The 17,590-nt window shown below is 56.9% G+C and overlaps 1 protein-coding gene across 1 annotated transcript in view; it reads right to left on the bottom strand.

Moving 5' to 3' along the window:
* Positions 1-16,711, bottom strand: part of BPIFB6 (BPI fold containing family B member 6) — a 29,292-nt gene extending 12,581 nt beyond the window's left edge. The window contains exons 1-8 of the mRNA XM_075571204.1: positions 16,675-16,711; positions 16,455-16,577; positions 13,688-13,793; positions 2,634-2,738; positions 2,394-2,540; positions 2,159-2,222; positions 1,422-1,482; positions 32-123 (exon numbers count right to left, since the gene is read on the bottom strand). Of these exons, the coding sequence (XP_075427319.1) occupies positions 32-123; positions 1,422-1,482; positions 2,159-2,222; positions 2,394-2,540; positions 2,634-2,738; positions 13,688-13,793; positions 16,455-16,577; positions 16,675-16,711 (735 nt within the window). The remainder of the gene's footprint in view (positions 1-31; positions 124-1,421; positions 1,483-2,158; positions 2,223-2,393; positions 2,541-2,633; positions 2,739-13,687; positions 13,794-16,454; positions 16,578-16,674) is intronic.
* Between the last annotated feature and the right edge of the window lie 879 nt (positions 16,712-17,590).

The following is a 17,590-nucleotide window of genomic DNA, read 5'->3' as shown; positions in this document are numbered from 1 at the left end:
ATAAAGACATCCATACATACAATTCACTCACATTTAATGCGATGTCCATGTGTGTTTTCGTCACTGTTGGCAGCTGAGACACTGTGTATTGGAGGCTTCCGGATTTTCCAAGTGGGAAACTGTCTGCAGACAAACCGGAAAATCAATCTCACACCAGGAGTCTGATTTCTCTCCTTGAGAGCTTCTGTCTCCCCTGGTCCCTCTCCCCCCAGTTTATTCCTTCCATTCCCATAAAGCGTTTCCCTTTCCACATTTTCAAGCACTTGCTCAACTCTGTCAGATAGATGAGGGGTGCGCCAACTTTTCCCCCTGCGCCCCCCTGCCTGCTCCCCCACCCTGCTCGCGCCCCCTCCTTCTTACCTTGTCTCCGGCGTCAAATGACGCTGTGGGGTCATGTGACGTCACGTGACCCCACAGCGTCATTTGATGCCGCGTTTCCATGGCGATGCGCCGTCGGAGACAGGGTAAAAGATACGTACAGAGGCCTTGCGTGGTCCCCCCCCCCCAAAGCTCCCCACCTTTCGTTTAAATGCTTTGGGGAAGAGCGTGGGGCCACTGTTAACGCCACCCCCCCGCCCCCAGTTTGCGCACCTCTGAAATAGATCATTCTTTTCACAAATATCTTATTCTTTTCTTTTTTATGCCGATCGCATACATTATGCGCTCAACTCTCATTTGAACACTACAAAATGTCACACAGGACAGGACGCAGAGCTGAGTAAGTGGTACCATTCTCCTCGTGTCAATATTCATCAGTATGTTACACTTCTTAATAAAGCTGCATCCGGTATATGTTCTCTGGTCTTTACCACCTGGCTGTTTTAGAGCAGGGATTCCCAAATCCAGTCCCCAACAGACCCCAACAGGTCAGGAATTAAGGATATCCCGGCTTGGGTTAAAATGACTGAGCCACTGATTGAGCCACCTACGCTGAAGCAGGGATATCCTTAGTACCTGACCTGCTGGGGTCTCTTGAGGACTGGAGTTGTGAAACACTGGTTTAGAACAGACCTTTTAGCCTTTCCCTCAAAACGTTAATAAACTTGTAGGCAAATATGAAATACACCAGGGCCCCGCTTTTCGGTGCTTCGCTTCTCGGCGATCCACTCATACGGTGGCACCGAGAAGGGGGCCGCCATCTTTATTTTTAACTCGCGCATGCGCAGAACGGGTAGGTGCGCCGGGCGCACCATAGGGTGCACATGCGCAGAACGGCAAAAATGTGGGTTTGCGCATGCGCAGAAGTGAAAATCGCCGGTTCCGCTTTCCGCAATTTTCATTATACGGCGGGCCTCTGGAACAGAACCCGCCGTATACCAGGGGCCCTTCTGTATACGTTTAGACATCAAAGGATGTTTTTGCTTTGATCGGAAGTATACAGTATATTTGGCAGAGTGAGCCGGGTTCCATGCAAAACTTACCGTCCTTCATACATAGCTTTGCATTTACTGTGGAAAGTACTTGATCCACTGGTGGACATAACTGGAAAAAAACAACAACAATCGGTATTCTCTGAGCCCATCAGTAATAAAGGAGACATGGAGAATAAGTCTAAGTCCCCGCTTACGCTGAGCGCGCTAATGCTTGTAGAGCGCACCAAGCATGAGCGCCGGGTGTCCTGCTTGTAAGCGGGCGCGCGAGGGAGGGGGGGGCATTGCGGGTAGTTGAGCGTGCAGGTAAGTATAGTTTTTTTGTTTACCTAAGTGCCAATCGCGGGTGAGCGTGTGTGCCATGCACGAGCGCTGCGCGCGCCACGTGAGCGGGAACTTACATATATCTATATATGTAAGTAACCGCCGCAAACGCCAACCGCTCAGTGCTAGCGGGGACTCCGCCTAAGAAGCAATGTGTGAAGACGTGGCAGAGAAAAGGAAGAGAACTATCGGAAAGTTTTGCTCTCGGCAGCGTGTGCATAAGAAGGTTTCAGTTTGCTTCAATGAGATGTATTACAATAATGATCTGATATAAAGGAAAGGGAACTAATATTATCTATCAAAGTGTCCTCACTACAGTACCAGTAAAATATTTATCAAAGAAATCAAACGTGAACGTTTTCTACAAGCCTTCCTTCTTTCATAATGTGGGGCAGATTGTTGCTCCCCTTGTTGCTCCCCTTGTTGCCCCAACATGACCGTCTATATCTATATGTGAAACTCACCATCCCGGGTAAAAGAGTTTTCAGTGTTTTATCCAGGAAATTATTCATCGCGTTTGGCAAGATTCTGTTTTGGGGGGGCGAGAGAAATAGAATGGAATGATTCAGAGAAGGTCACTGTCGGAAAGGTGACACAGCCGACGTTGGGCTGGACTGGTGGAGTCTTTGGGGGGCCAACATGGTTCGTTCTCCATATTGTGAGGCAGGAATCTCAGATTGGTTTAGGTTAGCCACGTACCCGCTTGGAAGGTTGGCTTTAACATCGATGAGACTGGTCTTGCAATCGTCCATCACAAATTTAGGGCAACTGGAGTTTTCATTCTGGAGACTTGTAGCCGTTAATATGTTAATTTCCATCTTTAGCTCTGTCTTCCCACCAAGGAAACTGTGGGGGAAAAATAACACATTGCCTACTGTTGTGGATTCTTTCTTATTATTACCCAATACCCGCTTCCTATTGCGGTATAACCCTTCTCACCTTTTCCCACTTATTGCTACATTGCTTGTGACCGACATCTGGATTCCAGTACCGGGTAAGAGCTCCAGAGAGATCTTGGTGAACTGGAAATTATCCACATGAATTCTGTGAAGGAAAGAGACAGGCAGTGATAAAAAAACAAACCTGATGAAGGACCCTGAGAGGTTGGAAAGCTTGTAACATATCCACTACTTGTTGGTCCAATAAAAGGTATCATACCCCCTACTTCCTGTCCCTCCTTTGTTAATACAACGCTTTGCTTGGCTCCAATCTAATATACAAGGGGTGGCAAAGAAAGTGTTGTCCTCCTTATCAGATCTTGGGGAGAATTTGAGGAGCGTTTATAATAACCAATTCCCATTCTTACCATCGAAATATTTATAAAACAATCACAGATTTAATACAACAACATAAACTGCACCATGGATGGAGAAGACCTCCCAATGCTATCTCCAAATTGGTCGTGCCGTGACGTGGCTGCAGGTTTGTAACGCCTTGCCAAAGGGTTTAAACTAAATGACCCTTACTCATGAGACCACTAGTATATTTTATCCCCAATTGGTAGGAGCGCAGGAATTGTTGTTTTTGAGTTACAGGCAGAGCAGGATTTCTGTGGAATAAGCCCCCAAAAGTGTGCACCTCAACCAGGGCCTCGCTGCTCACCTCACCGCAACTGCGCTGCGCCGCATCTGACCCGCACTGAGCCGCAACTGAGCCACGCTGAGCCCCACGCTGAGCCCCGGCACTGAGCCCCGACCTGAGCCCCGGCGCTGAGCCCCCGCGCTGAGCCCCACGCTGGGCCCCACGCTGAGCCCCGACCTGAGCCCCAGCGCTGAGCCCCTGCGCTGACCCACACTGAGCCCTGTGCTGAGTCCCACACTGGGTCCCGTGAGGAGTCCCATGTTGAGCCCCACGTTGAGTCCCGCGCTGAGCTCCGCGCTGAGCCCCATGCTGGGTCGCGCTCTGAGCCCAATGCTGAGCCCCACACTGAGCCCCACGCTGAGCTCGCGCTGAGCCCTGCACTGAGCCGCAACTGAGCCACGCTGATCCACACTGAGCCCTGTGCTGAGTCCCACACTGGGTCCCGTGAGGAGTCCCACGTTGAGCCCCACGTTGAGTCCCTCGCTGAGCTCCGCGCTGAGCCTCATGCTGGGTCGCGCTCTGAGCCCCACGCTGAGCCCTGCGGTGAGCCCCGCGCTGGGTCGCACTCTGTGCCCAATGCTGAGCCCCGCACTGAGCCCTACGCTGAGTCCCGCGCTGAGTTCCGCTCAGAGCCCTACACTGTACCCTGCGCTGAGCCCCGCGCTGAGTCCAACACTGAGCCCTACGCTGAGCCCTGCGCTGAGTCCCACACTGAGTCCCACGCTGAGCCCCGCTCTGAGCCCTATGCTGAGCTCTGCGCTGAGCCCTGCGCTGAGCCCCGCGCTGAACCCTGCGTTGAGTCCCGCGCTGAGCCCCGGGCTGACCCCTGCGCTGAGTTCCGTGCTGAGCCCCGCGCTGAGCCCCGTGCTGAGTCCCGCGCTGAGTCCCGCGCTGAGCCCCGCTCTGAGCCCTGCGCTGAGCCCTGCTCTGAGCCCTGCCCTGAGCCCTGCGCTGAGCCCTGTGCTGAGCCCTGCGCTGAGTCCCACGCTGAGTCCCGCTCTGAGCCCCGCGCTGAGTCCCGCATTGAGCCCCGCGCTGAGCCCCGCGCTGAGCCCTGCGCTGAGTCCTGCATTGAACCTCGCGCTGAGCCCTGTGCTGAGTCCCGCGCTGAGCCCCGCGCTGAGCCCCACACTGAGTCCCACACTGAGCCCCGCTCTGAGCCCCATGCAGAGCCCCACGCTGAGCCCCGCGCTGAGCCCCGCGCTATGCTCTGCACTGAGTCCCGCGCTGAGCCCCGCGCTGAGCCCCGCGCTGAGACCTGCTCTGAGCCCTACGCTGAGCCCTGCGCTGAGCCCCGCGCTGAGCCCCGCGCTGAGCCCTGCGCTGAGCCCTGCGCTGAGTCCCGCGCTGAGCCCTACGCTGAGCCCCGTGCTGAGCCCCGTGCTGAGTCCCACACTGAGCCCTGCGCTGAACCCCACGCTGAGCCCCGCGCTGAGCCCCACGCTGAACCCTGCGTTGAGTACCGCGCTGAGCCCCGGGCTGACCCCTGCGCTGAGTTCCGTGCTGAGCCCCGCGCTGAGCCCCGCGCTGAGCCCTGTGCTGAGTCCCGCGCTGAGCCATGCACTGAGTCCTGCGCTGAGCCCCGCTCTGAGCCCTGCGCTGAGCCCTGCGCTGAGCCCTGCGCTGAGCCCTGCGCTGAGTCCCACGCTGAGTCCCGCGCTGAGCCCCGCGCTGAGTCCCGCATTGAGCCCCGCGCTGAGCCCCGCGCTGAGCCCTGCGCTGAGTCCTGCATTGAACCCCGCGCTGAGCCCTGTGCTGAGTCCCGCGCTGAGCCCCGCGCTGAGCCCCACACTGAGTCCCACACTGAGCCCCGCTCTGAGCCCTATGCTGAGCCCCATGCAGAGCCCCACGCTGAGCCCCGCGCTGAGCCCCGCGCTGAGCTCTGCGCTGAGTCCCGCGCTGAGCCCCGCGCTGAGCCCCGCGCTGAGCCCTGCTCTGAGCCCTACGTTGAGCCCTGCGCTGAGCCCCGCGCTGAGCCCCGCGCTGAGCCCTGCGCTGAGTCCCGCGCTGAGCCCCGCGCTGAGTCCTGCGCTGAGTCCCGCGCTGAGCCCTACGCTGAGCCCCGTGCTGAGCCCCGTGCTGAGTCCCACACTGAGCCCTGCGCTGAGCCCCACGCTGAGCCCCGCGCTGAGTCCCACACTGAGCCCCGTGCTGAGTCCCACACTGAGCCCTGCGCTGAGCCCCACGCTGAGCCCCGCGCTGAGCCCCACACTGAGTCCCGCGCCGATCCCCGTGCCGAGTCCCGTGCTGAGCCCCGTGCTGAGCCCCGCGCTGAGCCCCGTGCTGAGCCCCACGCTGAGCCCCGCGCTGAGCTCTGCGCTGAGCCCCGTGCTGAGCCCCGCGCTGAGCCCCGCGCTGAGCCCTGCGCTGAGTCCCGCGCTGAGCCCTGCGCTGAGTCCCGCGCTGAGTCCCGTGCTGAGCCCCGTGCTGAGCCCCGTGCTGAGCCCCACACTGAGCCCCGCACTGAGCTCTGCACTGAGCCCTGTGCTGAGCCCTGCACTGAGCCCCGCGCTGAGCCCTGCGCTGAGTCCCGCGCTGAGCCCCGTGCTGAGTCCCACGCTGAGCCCCGCTCTGAGCCCCGCGCTGAGCCCTGCGCTGAGTCCCGCACTGAGCCCTACGCTGAGCCCCGTGCTGAGCCCCGTGCTGAGTCCCACACTGAGCCCTGCGCTGAGCCCCACGCTGAGCCCTGCGCTGAGCCCCACGCTGAGCCCCGCGCTGAGTCCCACACTGAGCCCCGTGCTGAGTCCCACACTGAGTCCCGCGCCGAGCCCCGTGCCGAGTCCCGTGCTGAGCCCCGCGCTGAGCCCCGTGCAGAGCCCCGCGCTGAGCCCCGCGCTGAGCCCTGCGCTGAGCCCCGCGCTGAGCCCCGCGCTGAGCCCCGCACTGAGCTCTGCGCTGAGCCCCGTGCTGAGCCCTGCGCTGAGTCCCGTGCTGAGCCCCGTGCTGAGTCCCACGCTGAGCCCCGCTCTGAGCCCTGTGCTGAGCCCTGCGCTGAGCCCTATGCTGAGTCCCACACTGAGCCCTGCGCTGAGCCATGCGCTGAGCCCCGCGCTGAGCCCTACGCTGAGCCCTGCGCTGAGCCCAACGCTGAGCCCCGTGCTGAGTCCTACACTGAGCCCCGCGCTGAGTCCTACACTGAGTCCAGCTCTGAGCCCTATGCTGATTCCCGCTCTGAGCCCTGCGCTGAGCCCTGCGCTGAGCCCTGCGCTGAGTCCCACGCTGAGTCCCGCGCTGAGTCCCGCATTGAGCCCCGCACTGAGCCCTGCGCTGAGTCCCGTGCTGAGCCCCGCACTGAGCCCCGCGCTGAGCCCTGCGCTGAGCCCTACGCTGAACCCCGCGCTGAGCCCTGTGCTGAGTCCCACGCTGAGCCCCGCGCTGAGCCCCACACTGAGTCCCACGCTGAGCCCCGCTCTGAGCCCCGCGCTGAGCCCCACGCTGAGCTCTGCACTGAGTCCCGGGCTGAGCCCCGCGCTGAGCCCCACGCTGAGCCCCGCGCTGAGCCCTGCTCTGAGCCCTACGCTGAGCCCTGCGCTGAGCCCCGCGCTGAGCCCCACGCTGAGCCCTGCGCTGAGTCCCGCGCTGAGCCCCGCGCTGAGCCCTGCGCTGAGTCCCGCGCTGAGCCCTACGCTGAGCCCCGTGCTGAGCCCCGTGCTGAGTCCCACACTGAGCCCTGCGCTGAGCCCCACGCTGAGCCCCGCGCTGAGTCCCACACTGAGCCCCGTGCTGAGTCCCACACTGAGTCCCGCGCCGAGCCCCGTGCCGAGTCCCGTGCTGAGCCCCGCGCTGAGCCCCGTGCTGAGCCCCGCGCTGAGCCCCGTGCTGAGCCCCGCGCTGAGCCCCGCGCAGGGCTCTGCGCTGAGCCCCGTGCTGAGCCCCGCGCTGAGCCCTGCGCTGAGTCCCGCGCTGAGCCCCGCGCTGAGCCCCGTGCTGAGCCCTGCACTGAGCCCCGCACTGAGCTCTGCGCTGAGCCCTGTGCTGAGCCCTGCACTGAGCCCCGTGCTGAGACCTGCACTGAGCCCCGCACTGAGCTCTGCGCTGAGCCCTGTGCTGAGCCCTGCACTGAGCCCCGCGCTGAGCCCTGCGCTGAGTCCCGCGCTGAGCCCCGTGCTGAGTCCCACGCTGAGCCCCGCTCTGAGCTCCGCGCTGAGCCCTGCGCTGAGCCCTGTGCTGAGTCCCACACTGAGCCCCGCTCTGAGCCCTATGCTGAGTCCCGCGTTGAGCCCCGCGCTGAGCCCCGTTCTGAGCCCTGCGCTGAGCCCTGCGCTAAGTCCCGCACTGAGCCCCGTGCTGAGTCCCACACTGAGCCCCGCTCTGAGCCCCGCGCTGAGCCCTGTGCTGAGTCCCGCGCTGAGCCCCGCGCTGAGCCCTGCGCTGAGTCCCGCGCTGAGCTTTGTGCTGAGTCCCACGCTGAGCCCCGCTCTGAGCCCCGCGCTGAGCCCTGTGCTGAGTCCCACACTGAGCCCTGCGCTGAGCCATGCGCTGAGCCCCGCGCTGAGCCCTACGCTGAGCCCTGCGCTGAGCCCTACGCAGAGCCCCGTGCTGAGTCCTACACTGAGCCCCGCGCTGAGTCCTACACTGAGCCCCGCTCTGAGCCCTACGCTGAGTCCCGCGTTGAGCCCCGTGCTGAGCCCCGTGCTGAGCCCCGCGCTGAGCCCTGCGCTGAGCCCTGCACTGAGTCCCGCGCTGAGCCCAGTGCTGAGTCCCACACTGAGCCCCGCTCTGAGCCCTGCACTGAGCCCTGCGCTGAGCCCTGCACTGAGCCCTGCGCTAAGTCCCGCGCTGAGCCCCGTGCTGAGTCCCACATTGAGCCCCGCTCTGAGTCCCGCGCTGAGCCCTGCGCTGAGCCCTACGCTAAGTCCCGCGCTGAGCCCCGTGCTGAGTCCCACACTGAGCCCCGCTCTGAGCCCCGCTCTGAGCCCTGCGCTGAGCCCTGTGCTGAGTCCCACACTGAGCCCTGCGCTGAGTTCCGCGCTGAGCCCCGCACTGAGTCCCACGCTGAGCCCCGCGCTGAGCCCTGCGCTGAGCCCCGCGCTGAGTCCCACACTGAGCCACACGCTGAGCCCTGCGTTGAGTCCCACACTGAGCCCCGCGCTGAGTTCCGCGCTGAGCCCCGCGCTGAGTCCCACGCTGAGCCCCGCTCTGAGCTCCGCGCTGAGCCCTGCGCTGAGCCCTGTGCTGAGTCCCACACTGAGCCCTGCGCTGAGCCCCGCGCTGAGCCCCGCGCTGAGTCCTACACTGAGCCCCGCTCTGAGCCCTATGCTGAGTCCCGCGTTGAGCCCCGCGCTGAGCCCCGTGCTGAGCCCCGTTCTGAGCCCTGCGCTGAGCCCTGCGCTAAGTCCCGCACTGAGCCCCGTGCTGAGTCCCACACTGAGCCCCGCTCTGAGCCCCGCGCTGAGCCCTGCGCTGAGTCCCGCGCTGAGCCCCGCGCTGAGCCCTGCGCTGAGTCCCGCGCTGAGCTTTGTGCTGAGTCCCACGCTGAGCCCCGCTCTGAGCCCCGCGCTGAGCCCTGCGCTGAGCCCTGTGCTGAGTCCCACACTGAGCCCTGCGCTGAGCCATGCGCTGAGCCCCACGCTGAGCCCTACGCTGAGCCCTGCGCTGAGCCCTACGCAGAGCCCCGTGCTGAGTCCTACACTGAGCCCCGCGCTGAGTCCTACACTGAGCCCCGCTCTGAGCCCTACGCTGAGTCCCGCGTTGAGCCCCGTGCTGAGCCCCGTGCTGAGCCCCGCGCTGAGCCCTGCGCTGAGCCCTGCACTGAGTCCTGCGCTGAGCCCAGTGCTGAGTCCCACACTGAGCCCCGCTCTGAGCCCCGCGCTGAGCCCTGCACTGAGCCCTGCGCTAAGTCCCGCGCTGAGCCCCGTGCTGAGTCCCACACTGAGCCCCGCTCTGAGTCCCGCGCTGAGCCCTGCGCTGAGCCCTGTGCTGAGTCCCACGCTGAGCCCCGCGCTGAGCCCTGCGCTGAGCCCCGCGCTGAGTCCCACACTGAGCCACACGCTGAGCCCTGCGTTGAGTCCCACACTGAGCCCCGCGCTGAGTTCCGCGCTGAGCCCCACGCTGAGTCCCACGCTGAGCCCTGCGCTGAGCCCTGCACTGAGTCCCGCGCTGAGCCCCGTGCTGAGTCCCACACTGAGCCCCGCTCTGAGCCCCGCGCTGAGCCCTGCGCTGAGCCCTACGCTAAGTCCCGCGCTGAGCCCCGTGCTGAGTCCCACACTGAGCCCCGCTCTGAGCCCCGCGCTGAGCCCTGCGCTGAGCCCTGTGCTGAGTCCCACACTGAGCCCTGCGCTGAGTTCCGCGCTGAGCCCCGCGCTGAGTCCCACGCTGAGCCCCGCGCTGAGCCCTGCGCTGAGCCCCGCGCTGAGTCCCACGCTGAGCCCTGCGCTGAGCCCTGCACTGAGTCCCGCGCTGAGCCCCGTGCTGAGTCCCACACTGAGCCCCGCTCTGAGCCCCGCGCTGAGCCCTGCGCTGAGCCCTACGCTAAGTCCCGCGCTGAGCCCCGTGCTGAGTCCCACACTGAGCCCCGCTCTGAGCCCCGCGCTGAGCCCTGCGCTGAGCCCTGTGCTGAGTCCCACACTGAGCCCCGTGCTGAGTCCCACATTGAGCCCCGCTCTGAGTCCCGCGCTGAGCCCTGCGCTGAGCCCTACGCTAAGTCCCGCGCTGAGCCCCGTGCTGAGTCCCACACTGAGCCCCGCTCTGAGCCCCGCGCTGAGCCCTGCGCTGAGCCCTGTGCTGAGTCCCACACTGAGCCCTGCGCTGAGTTCCGCGCTGAGCCCCGCACTGAGTCCCACGCTGAGCCCCGCGCTGAGCCCTGCGCTGAGCCCCGCGCTGAGTCCCACACTGAGCCACACGCTGAGCCCTGCGTTGAGTCCCACACTGAGCCCCGCGCTGAGTTCCGCGCTGAGCCCCGCGCTGAGTCCCACGCTGAGCCCCGCTCTGAGCTCCGCGCTGAGCCCTGCGCTGAGCCCTGTGCTGAGTCCCACACTGAGCCCTGCGCTGAGCCCCGCGCTGAGCCCCGCGCTGAGTCCTACACTGAGCCCCGCTCTGAGCCCTATGCTGAGTCCCGCGTTGAGCCCCGCGCTGAGCCCCGTGCTGAGCCCCGTTCTGAGCCCTGCGCTGAGCCCTGCGCTAAGTCCCGCACTGAGCCCCGTGCTGAGTCCCACACTGAGCCCCGCTCTGAGCCCCGCGCTGAGCCCTGCGCTGAGTCCCGCGCTGAGCCCCGCGCTGAGCCCTGCGCTGAGTCCCGCGCTGAGCTTTGTGCTGAGTCCCACGCTGAGCCCCGCTCTGAGCCCCGCGCTGAGCCCTGCGCTGAGCCCTGTGCTGAGTCCCACACTGAGCCCTGCGCTGAGCCATGCGCTGAGCCCCACGCTGAGCCCTACGCTGAGCCCTGCGCTGAGCCCTACGCAGAGCCCCGTGCTGAGTCCTACACTGAGCCCCGCGCTGAGTCCTACACTGAGCCCCGCTCTGAGCCCTACGCTGAGTCCCGCGTTGAGCCCCGTGCTGAGCCCCGTGCTGAGCCCCGCGCTGAGCCCTGCGCTGAGCCCTGCACTGAGTCCTGCGCTGAGCCCAGTGCTGAGTCCCACACTGAGCCCCGCTCTGAGCCCCGCGCTGAGCCCTGCACTGAGCCCTGCGCTAAGTCCCGCGCTGAGCCCCGTGCTGAGTCCCACACTGAGCCCCGCTCTGAGTCCCGCGCTGAGCCCTGCGCTGAGCCCTGTGCTGAGTCCCACGCTGAGCCCCGCGCTGAGCCCTGCGCTGAGCCCCGCGCTGAGTCCCACACTGAGCCACACGCTGAGCCCTGCGTTGAGTCCCACACTGAGCCCCGCGCTGAGTTCCGCGCTGAGCCCCACGCTGAGTCCCACGCTGAGCCCTGCGCTGAGCCCTGCACTGAGTCCCGCGCTGAGCCCCGTGCTGAGTCCCACACTGAGCCCCGCTCTGAGCCCCGCGCTGAGCCCTGCGCTGAGCCCTACGCTAAGTCCCGCGCTGAGCCCCGTGCTGAGTCCCACACTGAGCCCCGCTCTGAGCCCCGCGCTGAGCCCTGCGCTGAGCCCTGTGCTGAGTCCCACACTGAGCCCTGCGCTGAGTTCCGCGCTGAGCCCCGCGCTGAGTCCCACGCTGAGCCCCGCGCTGAGCCCTGCGCTGAGCCCCGCGCTGAGTCCCACACTGAGCCACACGCTGAGCCCTGCGTTGAGTCCCACACTGAGCCCCGCGCTGAGTTCCGCGCTGAGCCCCGCGCTGAGTCCCACGCTGAGCCCCGCGCTGAGCCCCGCGCTGAGCCCCGCGCTGAGTACAATACACTGAGCCACACGCTGAGCCCTGCGTTGAGTCCCACACTGAGTCCCGCGCTGAGCCCTGCACTGAACATCGCACTGATTCCCGTGCTGACCTTGTTTGTGGTCAGATGGAATTAATACTTTTCTATTTGCAGTTCTGTATATGTCCAGCAGGTGGCGCACTGAGCATCTTTGCCTATGATACTCTGAATGTTACAGTACAATACTTTATTTATTTATAAAAATGTTTTACCAGGAAGTAATACATTGAGAGTTACCTCTCGTTTTCAAGTATTTCCTGGGCAAAGAGTTAAGACAAATAATACGTGTTTACAAATACAGTTACATAATGAGCAGGGTATACATTATATACAAGACATTGCATGCACAGTTAAAGATAATTCTGAGCAGGTGTCCAGGGAGAAGATAACATGTACTATACAACAGTGTCACACTATATTAACAAACACTATGCATTTACGCAATCTGTGTCATAACCTTTGTGCGTGGCATCACACCGCTGTATTTCTTCTCGATTATTAATATACAACTTTCTCTTTTTACAGGTGAACATCTCCCATAGCCGGCCACCCCCAGGGAAAGACGCCGGCGGGAGAGGATTGTACATTTAGGCGAAGAGCGCGGAAATGTGAATTATTGTACTTTTCATAAAGTCATTTATTGTAATCTAATAAAAAACTATTTCAGATTTTAAAATACATTTTAGTCATTTGAAGTTATTAGGGTAATAAGTGTTGGGTTACATTTAAATACCATTACATATCATTACGTATATCGTATCGTATCGTATCGGAACATGCGCTGTGAACGGGAGTAAGAGAAGGGTTACATTGCATTTAGATTTCGAAGACACACTACCGCCACCTATCATTAATACGCAGTATTGCAACCAACGTTAAAACTCAATTTTCCCGGCCTCGACGCATTCGCGGGTCAGCCGCGAGAAGTGGACATATGTGCGGGGGCCGCATACACACCACGCGCAAAGACCAATGTGGCAGAAAGTGACACTATATGTCAGGGGTATTTCTCTCCAAACATACAGTATGGTGTAATCCAGATAATTAGGATGTAATTGGATAGTGATATTATTATTCATTGAGTTTGCTATTAAAGCTGCAGTTTAAGCTGTCGGTTTTTTTTAAATATTGTTTTCTTCTTCAATATGTGCATCAATACATCTGCACACTGCCAAGTGATTAGCTAAGTTGCTGATTGATCGGTTCTCCTGTAATCGATCGCTGAAGATTCGGCTCAGGGGTTCACTAAAAGCATCTTGGGCCCTCTTCTGCTGCGCTGACAGCCAAAGTTCTGTGAGGAAGATCATGTGACCAGGCCGGCACTAGATTCAATTAGTTCACTGCTAGAGAGGGCGGGGCTCAAAAAAGGTGATGCTGTTTCAGAAGGGGAAGAGGATGTGACTTTGTAAATAGTTGCTATAGGAACAAAAATGCCTGTTACATTAGAATACATTAAAAAAAATTCTATAAAATGGTTTTGTTTTAATTTTTTTAAATGCTACAAGTATTTTCTCATAATACAGAACTAATTTATTTAAAAAAAACAGGCAGTACTGGGGCCGCACAGTCCTAAGAAAACGAATGACCGAAGGAGCGAGCTAACGAGCTTTAGATGAACAAGATTTGAATAGAGGTCACCCTTACCTTTCCATGCCTTACCGTCCCCATCCCTCCCCCAAGTTGTTGTGTTCTATACTCACTGATTCTGCCCTATGAAGGCAGTAGGATACAGATGTATATCTAATATATGTAATGTAATTATGTAATGAATTTGTATTCTGCCCGAACGAATTGGAAATAAAATTTAAGTTGCAAAAAAAACCCCACACATAATATATAATAAGAATAATTGTTTGTTCTTGTATAGCGCTGCTAGTTTTTACGTAGCTCTTTACAGAGACATGTTGCAGACACAATCCCTGCCCCGTGGAGCTTACAATCTATGTTTTTGGTGACTGAGGCACAGGGAGATAAAGTGACTTGCTTCAAACTCAGTGCCAGTCAGTGTCTGTACTCACTGAGCCTGTACTGCGTCTGTACTGAACTGCAGCTTTAAGGAATGCCCTTACCTGTGTAAGGTATCAGTGGCTGTCAGAATGTGCGTACTTACTGTGATAGGCCCATAAATTGACTCTTTTTGCCCTTTTCTTTTTTAGGAGACGGTAACGTTTTCGGTATCTTTATGATGTCATCATTTGTCAGAATGTCTGTCACCACTGCAAAGCGTCAGATAATGAGTTAATCTCACGTTAAAGCTCATTCTTGCATCACTAAACCGTGCTGATCTTACCTGGAATGGAATCCCTTTACAGGCATCTGGATTGGGGCTTGGCTGTATAATCAGTGTAAATGCCACTGAGTATCCGTTACATGAGCACTCATCTTTATGAATGAGTTGTAATACTGCCTTTAAGAGGTAGGTGGCAGTGTATAGTGATGCTGTTCAGTTTACTCATTTGCATGTTCAAATTATGCTAATTCTGATAGGGTTACCGGCTCTACACTTCTTTATCCCAGGTTGTACTGAAAAGCTGTGTAATGCGGCAGGCAGAAGCTTATATAGGGTGTCCATGTTAAAATGGGTAAGAAGCAAAAGGTGACACTGTGTGCTCATTTGCATGTCTCTACCCACAATCCCTGGCTGCAGTGAAAGGACTGTATGCGAAGAGATAATGGGGAGGGGCAGGTTCGCAGACCTATCTGAGACGATGGAATGTGCTTACACGTGATGTTTTTTAGGTATGTCCCAAAGCTATTGCCAACTTGAACACATTTCATTGCCCATTAAATATACAGCAGGTTGCATTTTTTTTTTTAGTTTGATTTTCAGGACAGTTTATCCAAATCATATAACAACTTGTTGTATGAGGTACAGCTCTCACACTAGGTCCCTCTAAATTGCACTTAAAGTACATAATAGTGTTTGTTTGAATATGATGGAATCATCTGGAATCAATTATTTCTATAGAACCAGATCTCCAATACACCTTATATGTACTGTACCACTGACTAGGAAAGGAAACGTTCAAAAAATAATAAGGTTTTATTAATCCAAACTACGACGCTTGTGATATATTTACAGTGATGGTTAAAATAAGATTACAAACTCCCAAAACAGTAGCGTTTTTTCAGAGCAGAAATTTGTTTCAACTAGAGTGGACTTGCCTTGCTACAATCAAGTGAATGCAGGTTATTTTGTTGAGCGAGTTGATACAAAGTATGCTAAATGTAGCCACCGGTGCTCTGGCACTTGTATATTGATTTGCTGTAACTGGCTACTTTGTTACCCTCTTTCCGATTTGAGTATACTGCCCAAGGATAAATGCTTATTTTGAATATTTATGGCAACAGGGTTGATCCTGTTACTATGTTACTGTCCTGACAATTAAACGTGCTGCTCAACTTTGAATATCTACCGAGAGCAGCAATGGCAAAATAGGATGGATTTGTATGAGTTCACAGTGCTACTTCTGAATATAGTGGACCCCAGCATGTAACTTACTGATGGTGTTATTAAACTACATATTAACCCTGTGTTACTATTCTGCCAAGCATTAATAACGCTGCAGGGGTGTATATAAGGAGTAGTCGCCTGCCGATTTATACAGGGTGTGTCTTTAAACCATTTACTGGGAGATTCAGAATTTATTCATTATAACTGTTTTGGATCTATATAAACAATGTTGACTGGTTATACATCTGTATCACTTGGAACCACTAATAAGTACCAACTGATCACACACCCTTACCCACCAGGACATTATTATTAATAACACATTAACTGCTAAGTATAATAGAGATCCTGCTGTAATGATTAAAGATACCATTCTTAATTGCTTGACCCATATCAATTATTTTTGGGACTAATATTAGTGGTCAACAGTTTCGAGAGGCTCCTCTTTTTGGGGATTGTAATCTTATTTTAACCATCACTGTAAATATATCACAGTTGTCGTGGTTTAAATTAATAAAACTTTATTATTTTTGGAACGTTTCCTTTCCTAGTCAGTTGTACAGTACATATAAGGTGGATTCGAGATCTTGTTCTATAGGAATAATTGATTCTAGGTGATTCCATCATACTAAAACAAACACTATTATGGACATTGAGTGCAATTTAGAGGGACCTAGTGTGAGCTTTACCTCATACAACAAGTTGTTCTATGATTCGTGGTTTTCTTTCCCTATGCACCTAAGTATTTAAAATATAAATCAATTTGTAAACTATCTAAGAGGAGCGGAAGGTTAATTTCAGTTATTTACAGTTTCTCCAAATGCCTCTATCACAATTTCGCCCCAAAGTAATGAAATCATTTAGCAAGTCTGTAGTAAATGCTATGCAAGTCTTTCCTCATTATGGGCCATGTTTACTAAATACTGCTAAGTGATGGGTGCCTTACTTAGAGCATTCCACTGCTTAGCAGCTATGCTCCTGTGTGCCTTCCAGTATCGCTACAAGTGTCCATACTTCCTTTCCTGTCTGTTAATCCTGGTGTTCTCAACTCCAGTCCTTAATCCCCCCCCCCAACAGGTTAGGTGGTCAGGATATCCCTGCTTCAGCACAGGTGGCTCAATCAGCCCCTGCTTCAGCACAGGTGGCTCAGTCTTCGGCTGCACCATCTGTGCTGAAGCAGGGATATCCTTAAAACCTGACCTGTTGGGGAGGGGGAGGGGGAGGGGGGGGGGGGTGGCGGGGGGGAGAGCTTGAGGACTAGAGTTGAGAACCTTTGCCTTAATGACATCTGTCGTAGCCCTTTAACATTTCCGGGTAATGCCAATAAAACTAGCCGTGTAGATACAAGTCAGAATTGGGACACTTTGCATGAGCAGCTGTCCCCGTCCTTGTGCCCAGCCTGCCGGCACTTTGTTCTCCTTACCATTTTGTAACGCGCAGCCGTCTAGCTGAAGGAATACCCCGGGGTCGAGGCTCCGAGACAGCGTCAGGAGAGCCGAGAATAGCACCAGGTTCCCAAGCCAAGACATGCTCCTCATCATGGAACCTGCAAGAACGCCCGCGGTCAGTCTGGTTACATGATGCATGGAATGAGACCATCTCAGGACAGGAGCACGCTGCCTCTGCTCCCCACTGCTTCCTACCGTTAATTCCAGTCATCTGCAGCCGCAGGTAGTACATCCGGGAATGCAATTCCTATCTGCGACTATTTCTTACGCTTCAGGTCATAATTGGAGATTCCATTCACTATTGTGCTTGTTTCCTCTTTTTCCACTGACCTCCTCTCTCCCACCGCACCTGAAGGTGTAAAGGCTTCATGTATTGTAGATCTTCCTTACACTAAGGGGTGCTCAACTCCAGTCCTCAAGACCCCCCAACAGGTCAAGTTTTAGGGATATCCTTGCATCAGCACAGGTGACACAATCCGTCCCTGCTTCAGCACAGGTGTCTTTGACTGAGCCACTGCCTTAGACCTTCTGTACTATCAGTGGTACTCACCGTGATCTACCGCAGTGGTGCTCAACTCCAGTCCTCAAGACCTCCCAACATGTCAGATTTAAAGGATAACTCAGCTTCAGCACAGGTGGCTCAATCAGGCCCTGATTGAGCCACCTGTGTTGAAGCAGGGACTGATTGAGCCACCTGTGCTCAAGCTAAAATATCCTTAAAGCCTGACAGTTGGGGGGTCTTGAGGACTGGAGTTGACCCCCCTGGTCTTCAGAACGCTCTCGTCTTTTTCGTACTCTCTCGCCTGATCCCTCTTACTACCCTCTCCGATATATTGAGACCCTCCTTTCGTTCGCATTCCCCCACATCTCTCTTTGCTGCTCACCATGCACAGTGTCTGCAGAATGTCCGGATTACCTGCGCCTGCTCTGCTCCGACTTATATAACTACGGGGGGGTGCTACGGAAACCAGGCACTCGATGGATTCTGATTATTGTGCAACTAAGAGCTATTAAGCATCCGATGCCAGACGATTTCTTCTGTTTGCCAAGCATTTAGCTGATCACTGCTTGAGCCGGACATGGTTACACCAAGATTAGTATACCTTCTTAA

The sequence above is a fragment of the Ascaphus truei genome, chromosome 15 (assembly GCF_040206685.1).
Source record: "Ascaphus truei isolate aAscTru1 chromosome 15, aAscTru1.hap1, whole genome shotgun sequence".
NCBI lineage: Eukaryota > Metazoa > Chordata > Amphibia > Anura > Ascaphidae > Ascaphus > Ascaphus truei.
This window is presented reverse-complemented; position numbering and strand designations above follow the sequence as displayed.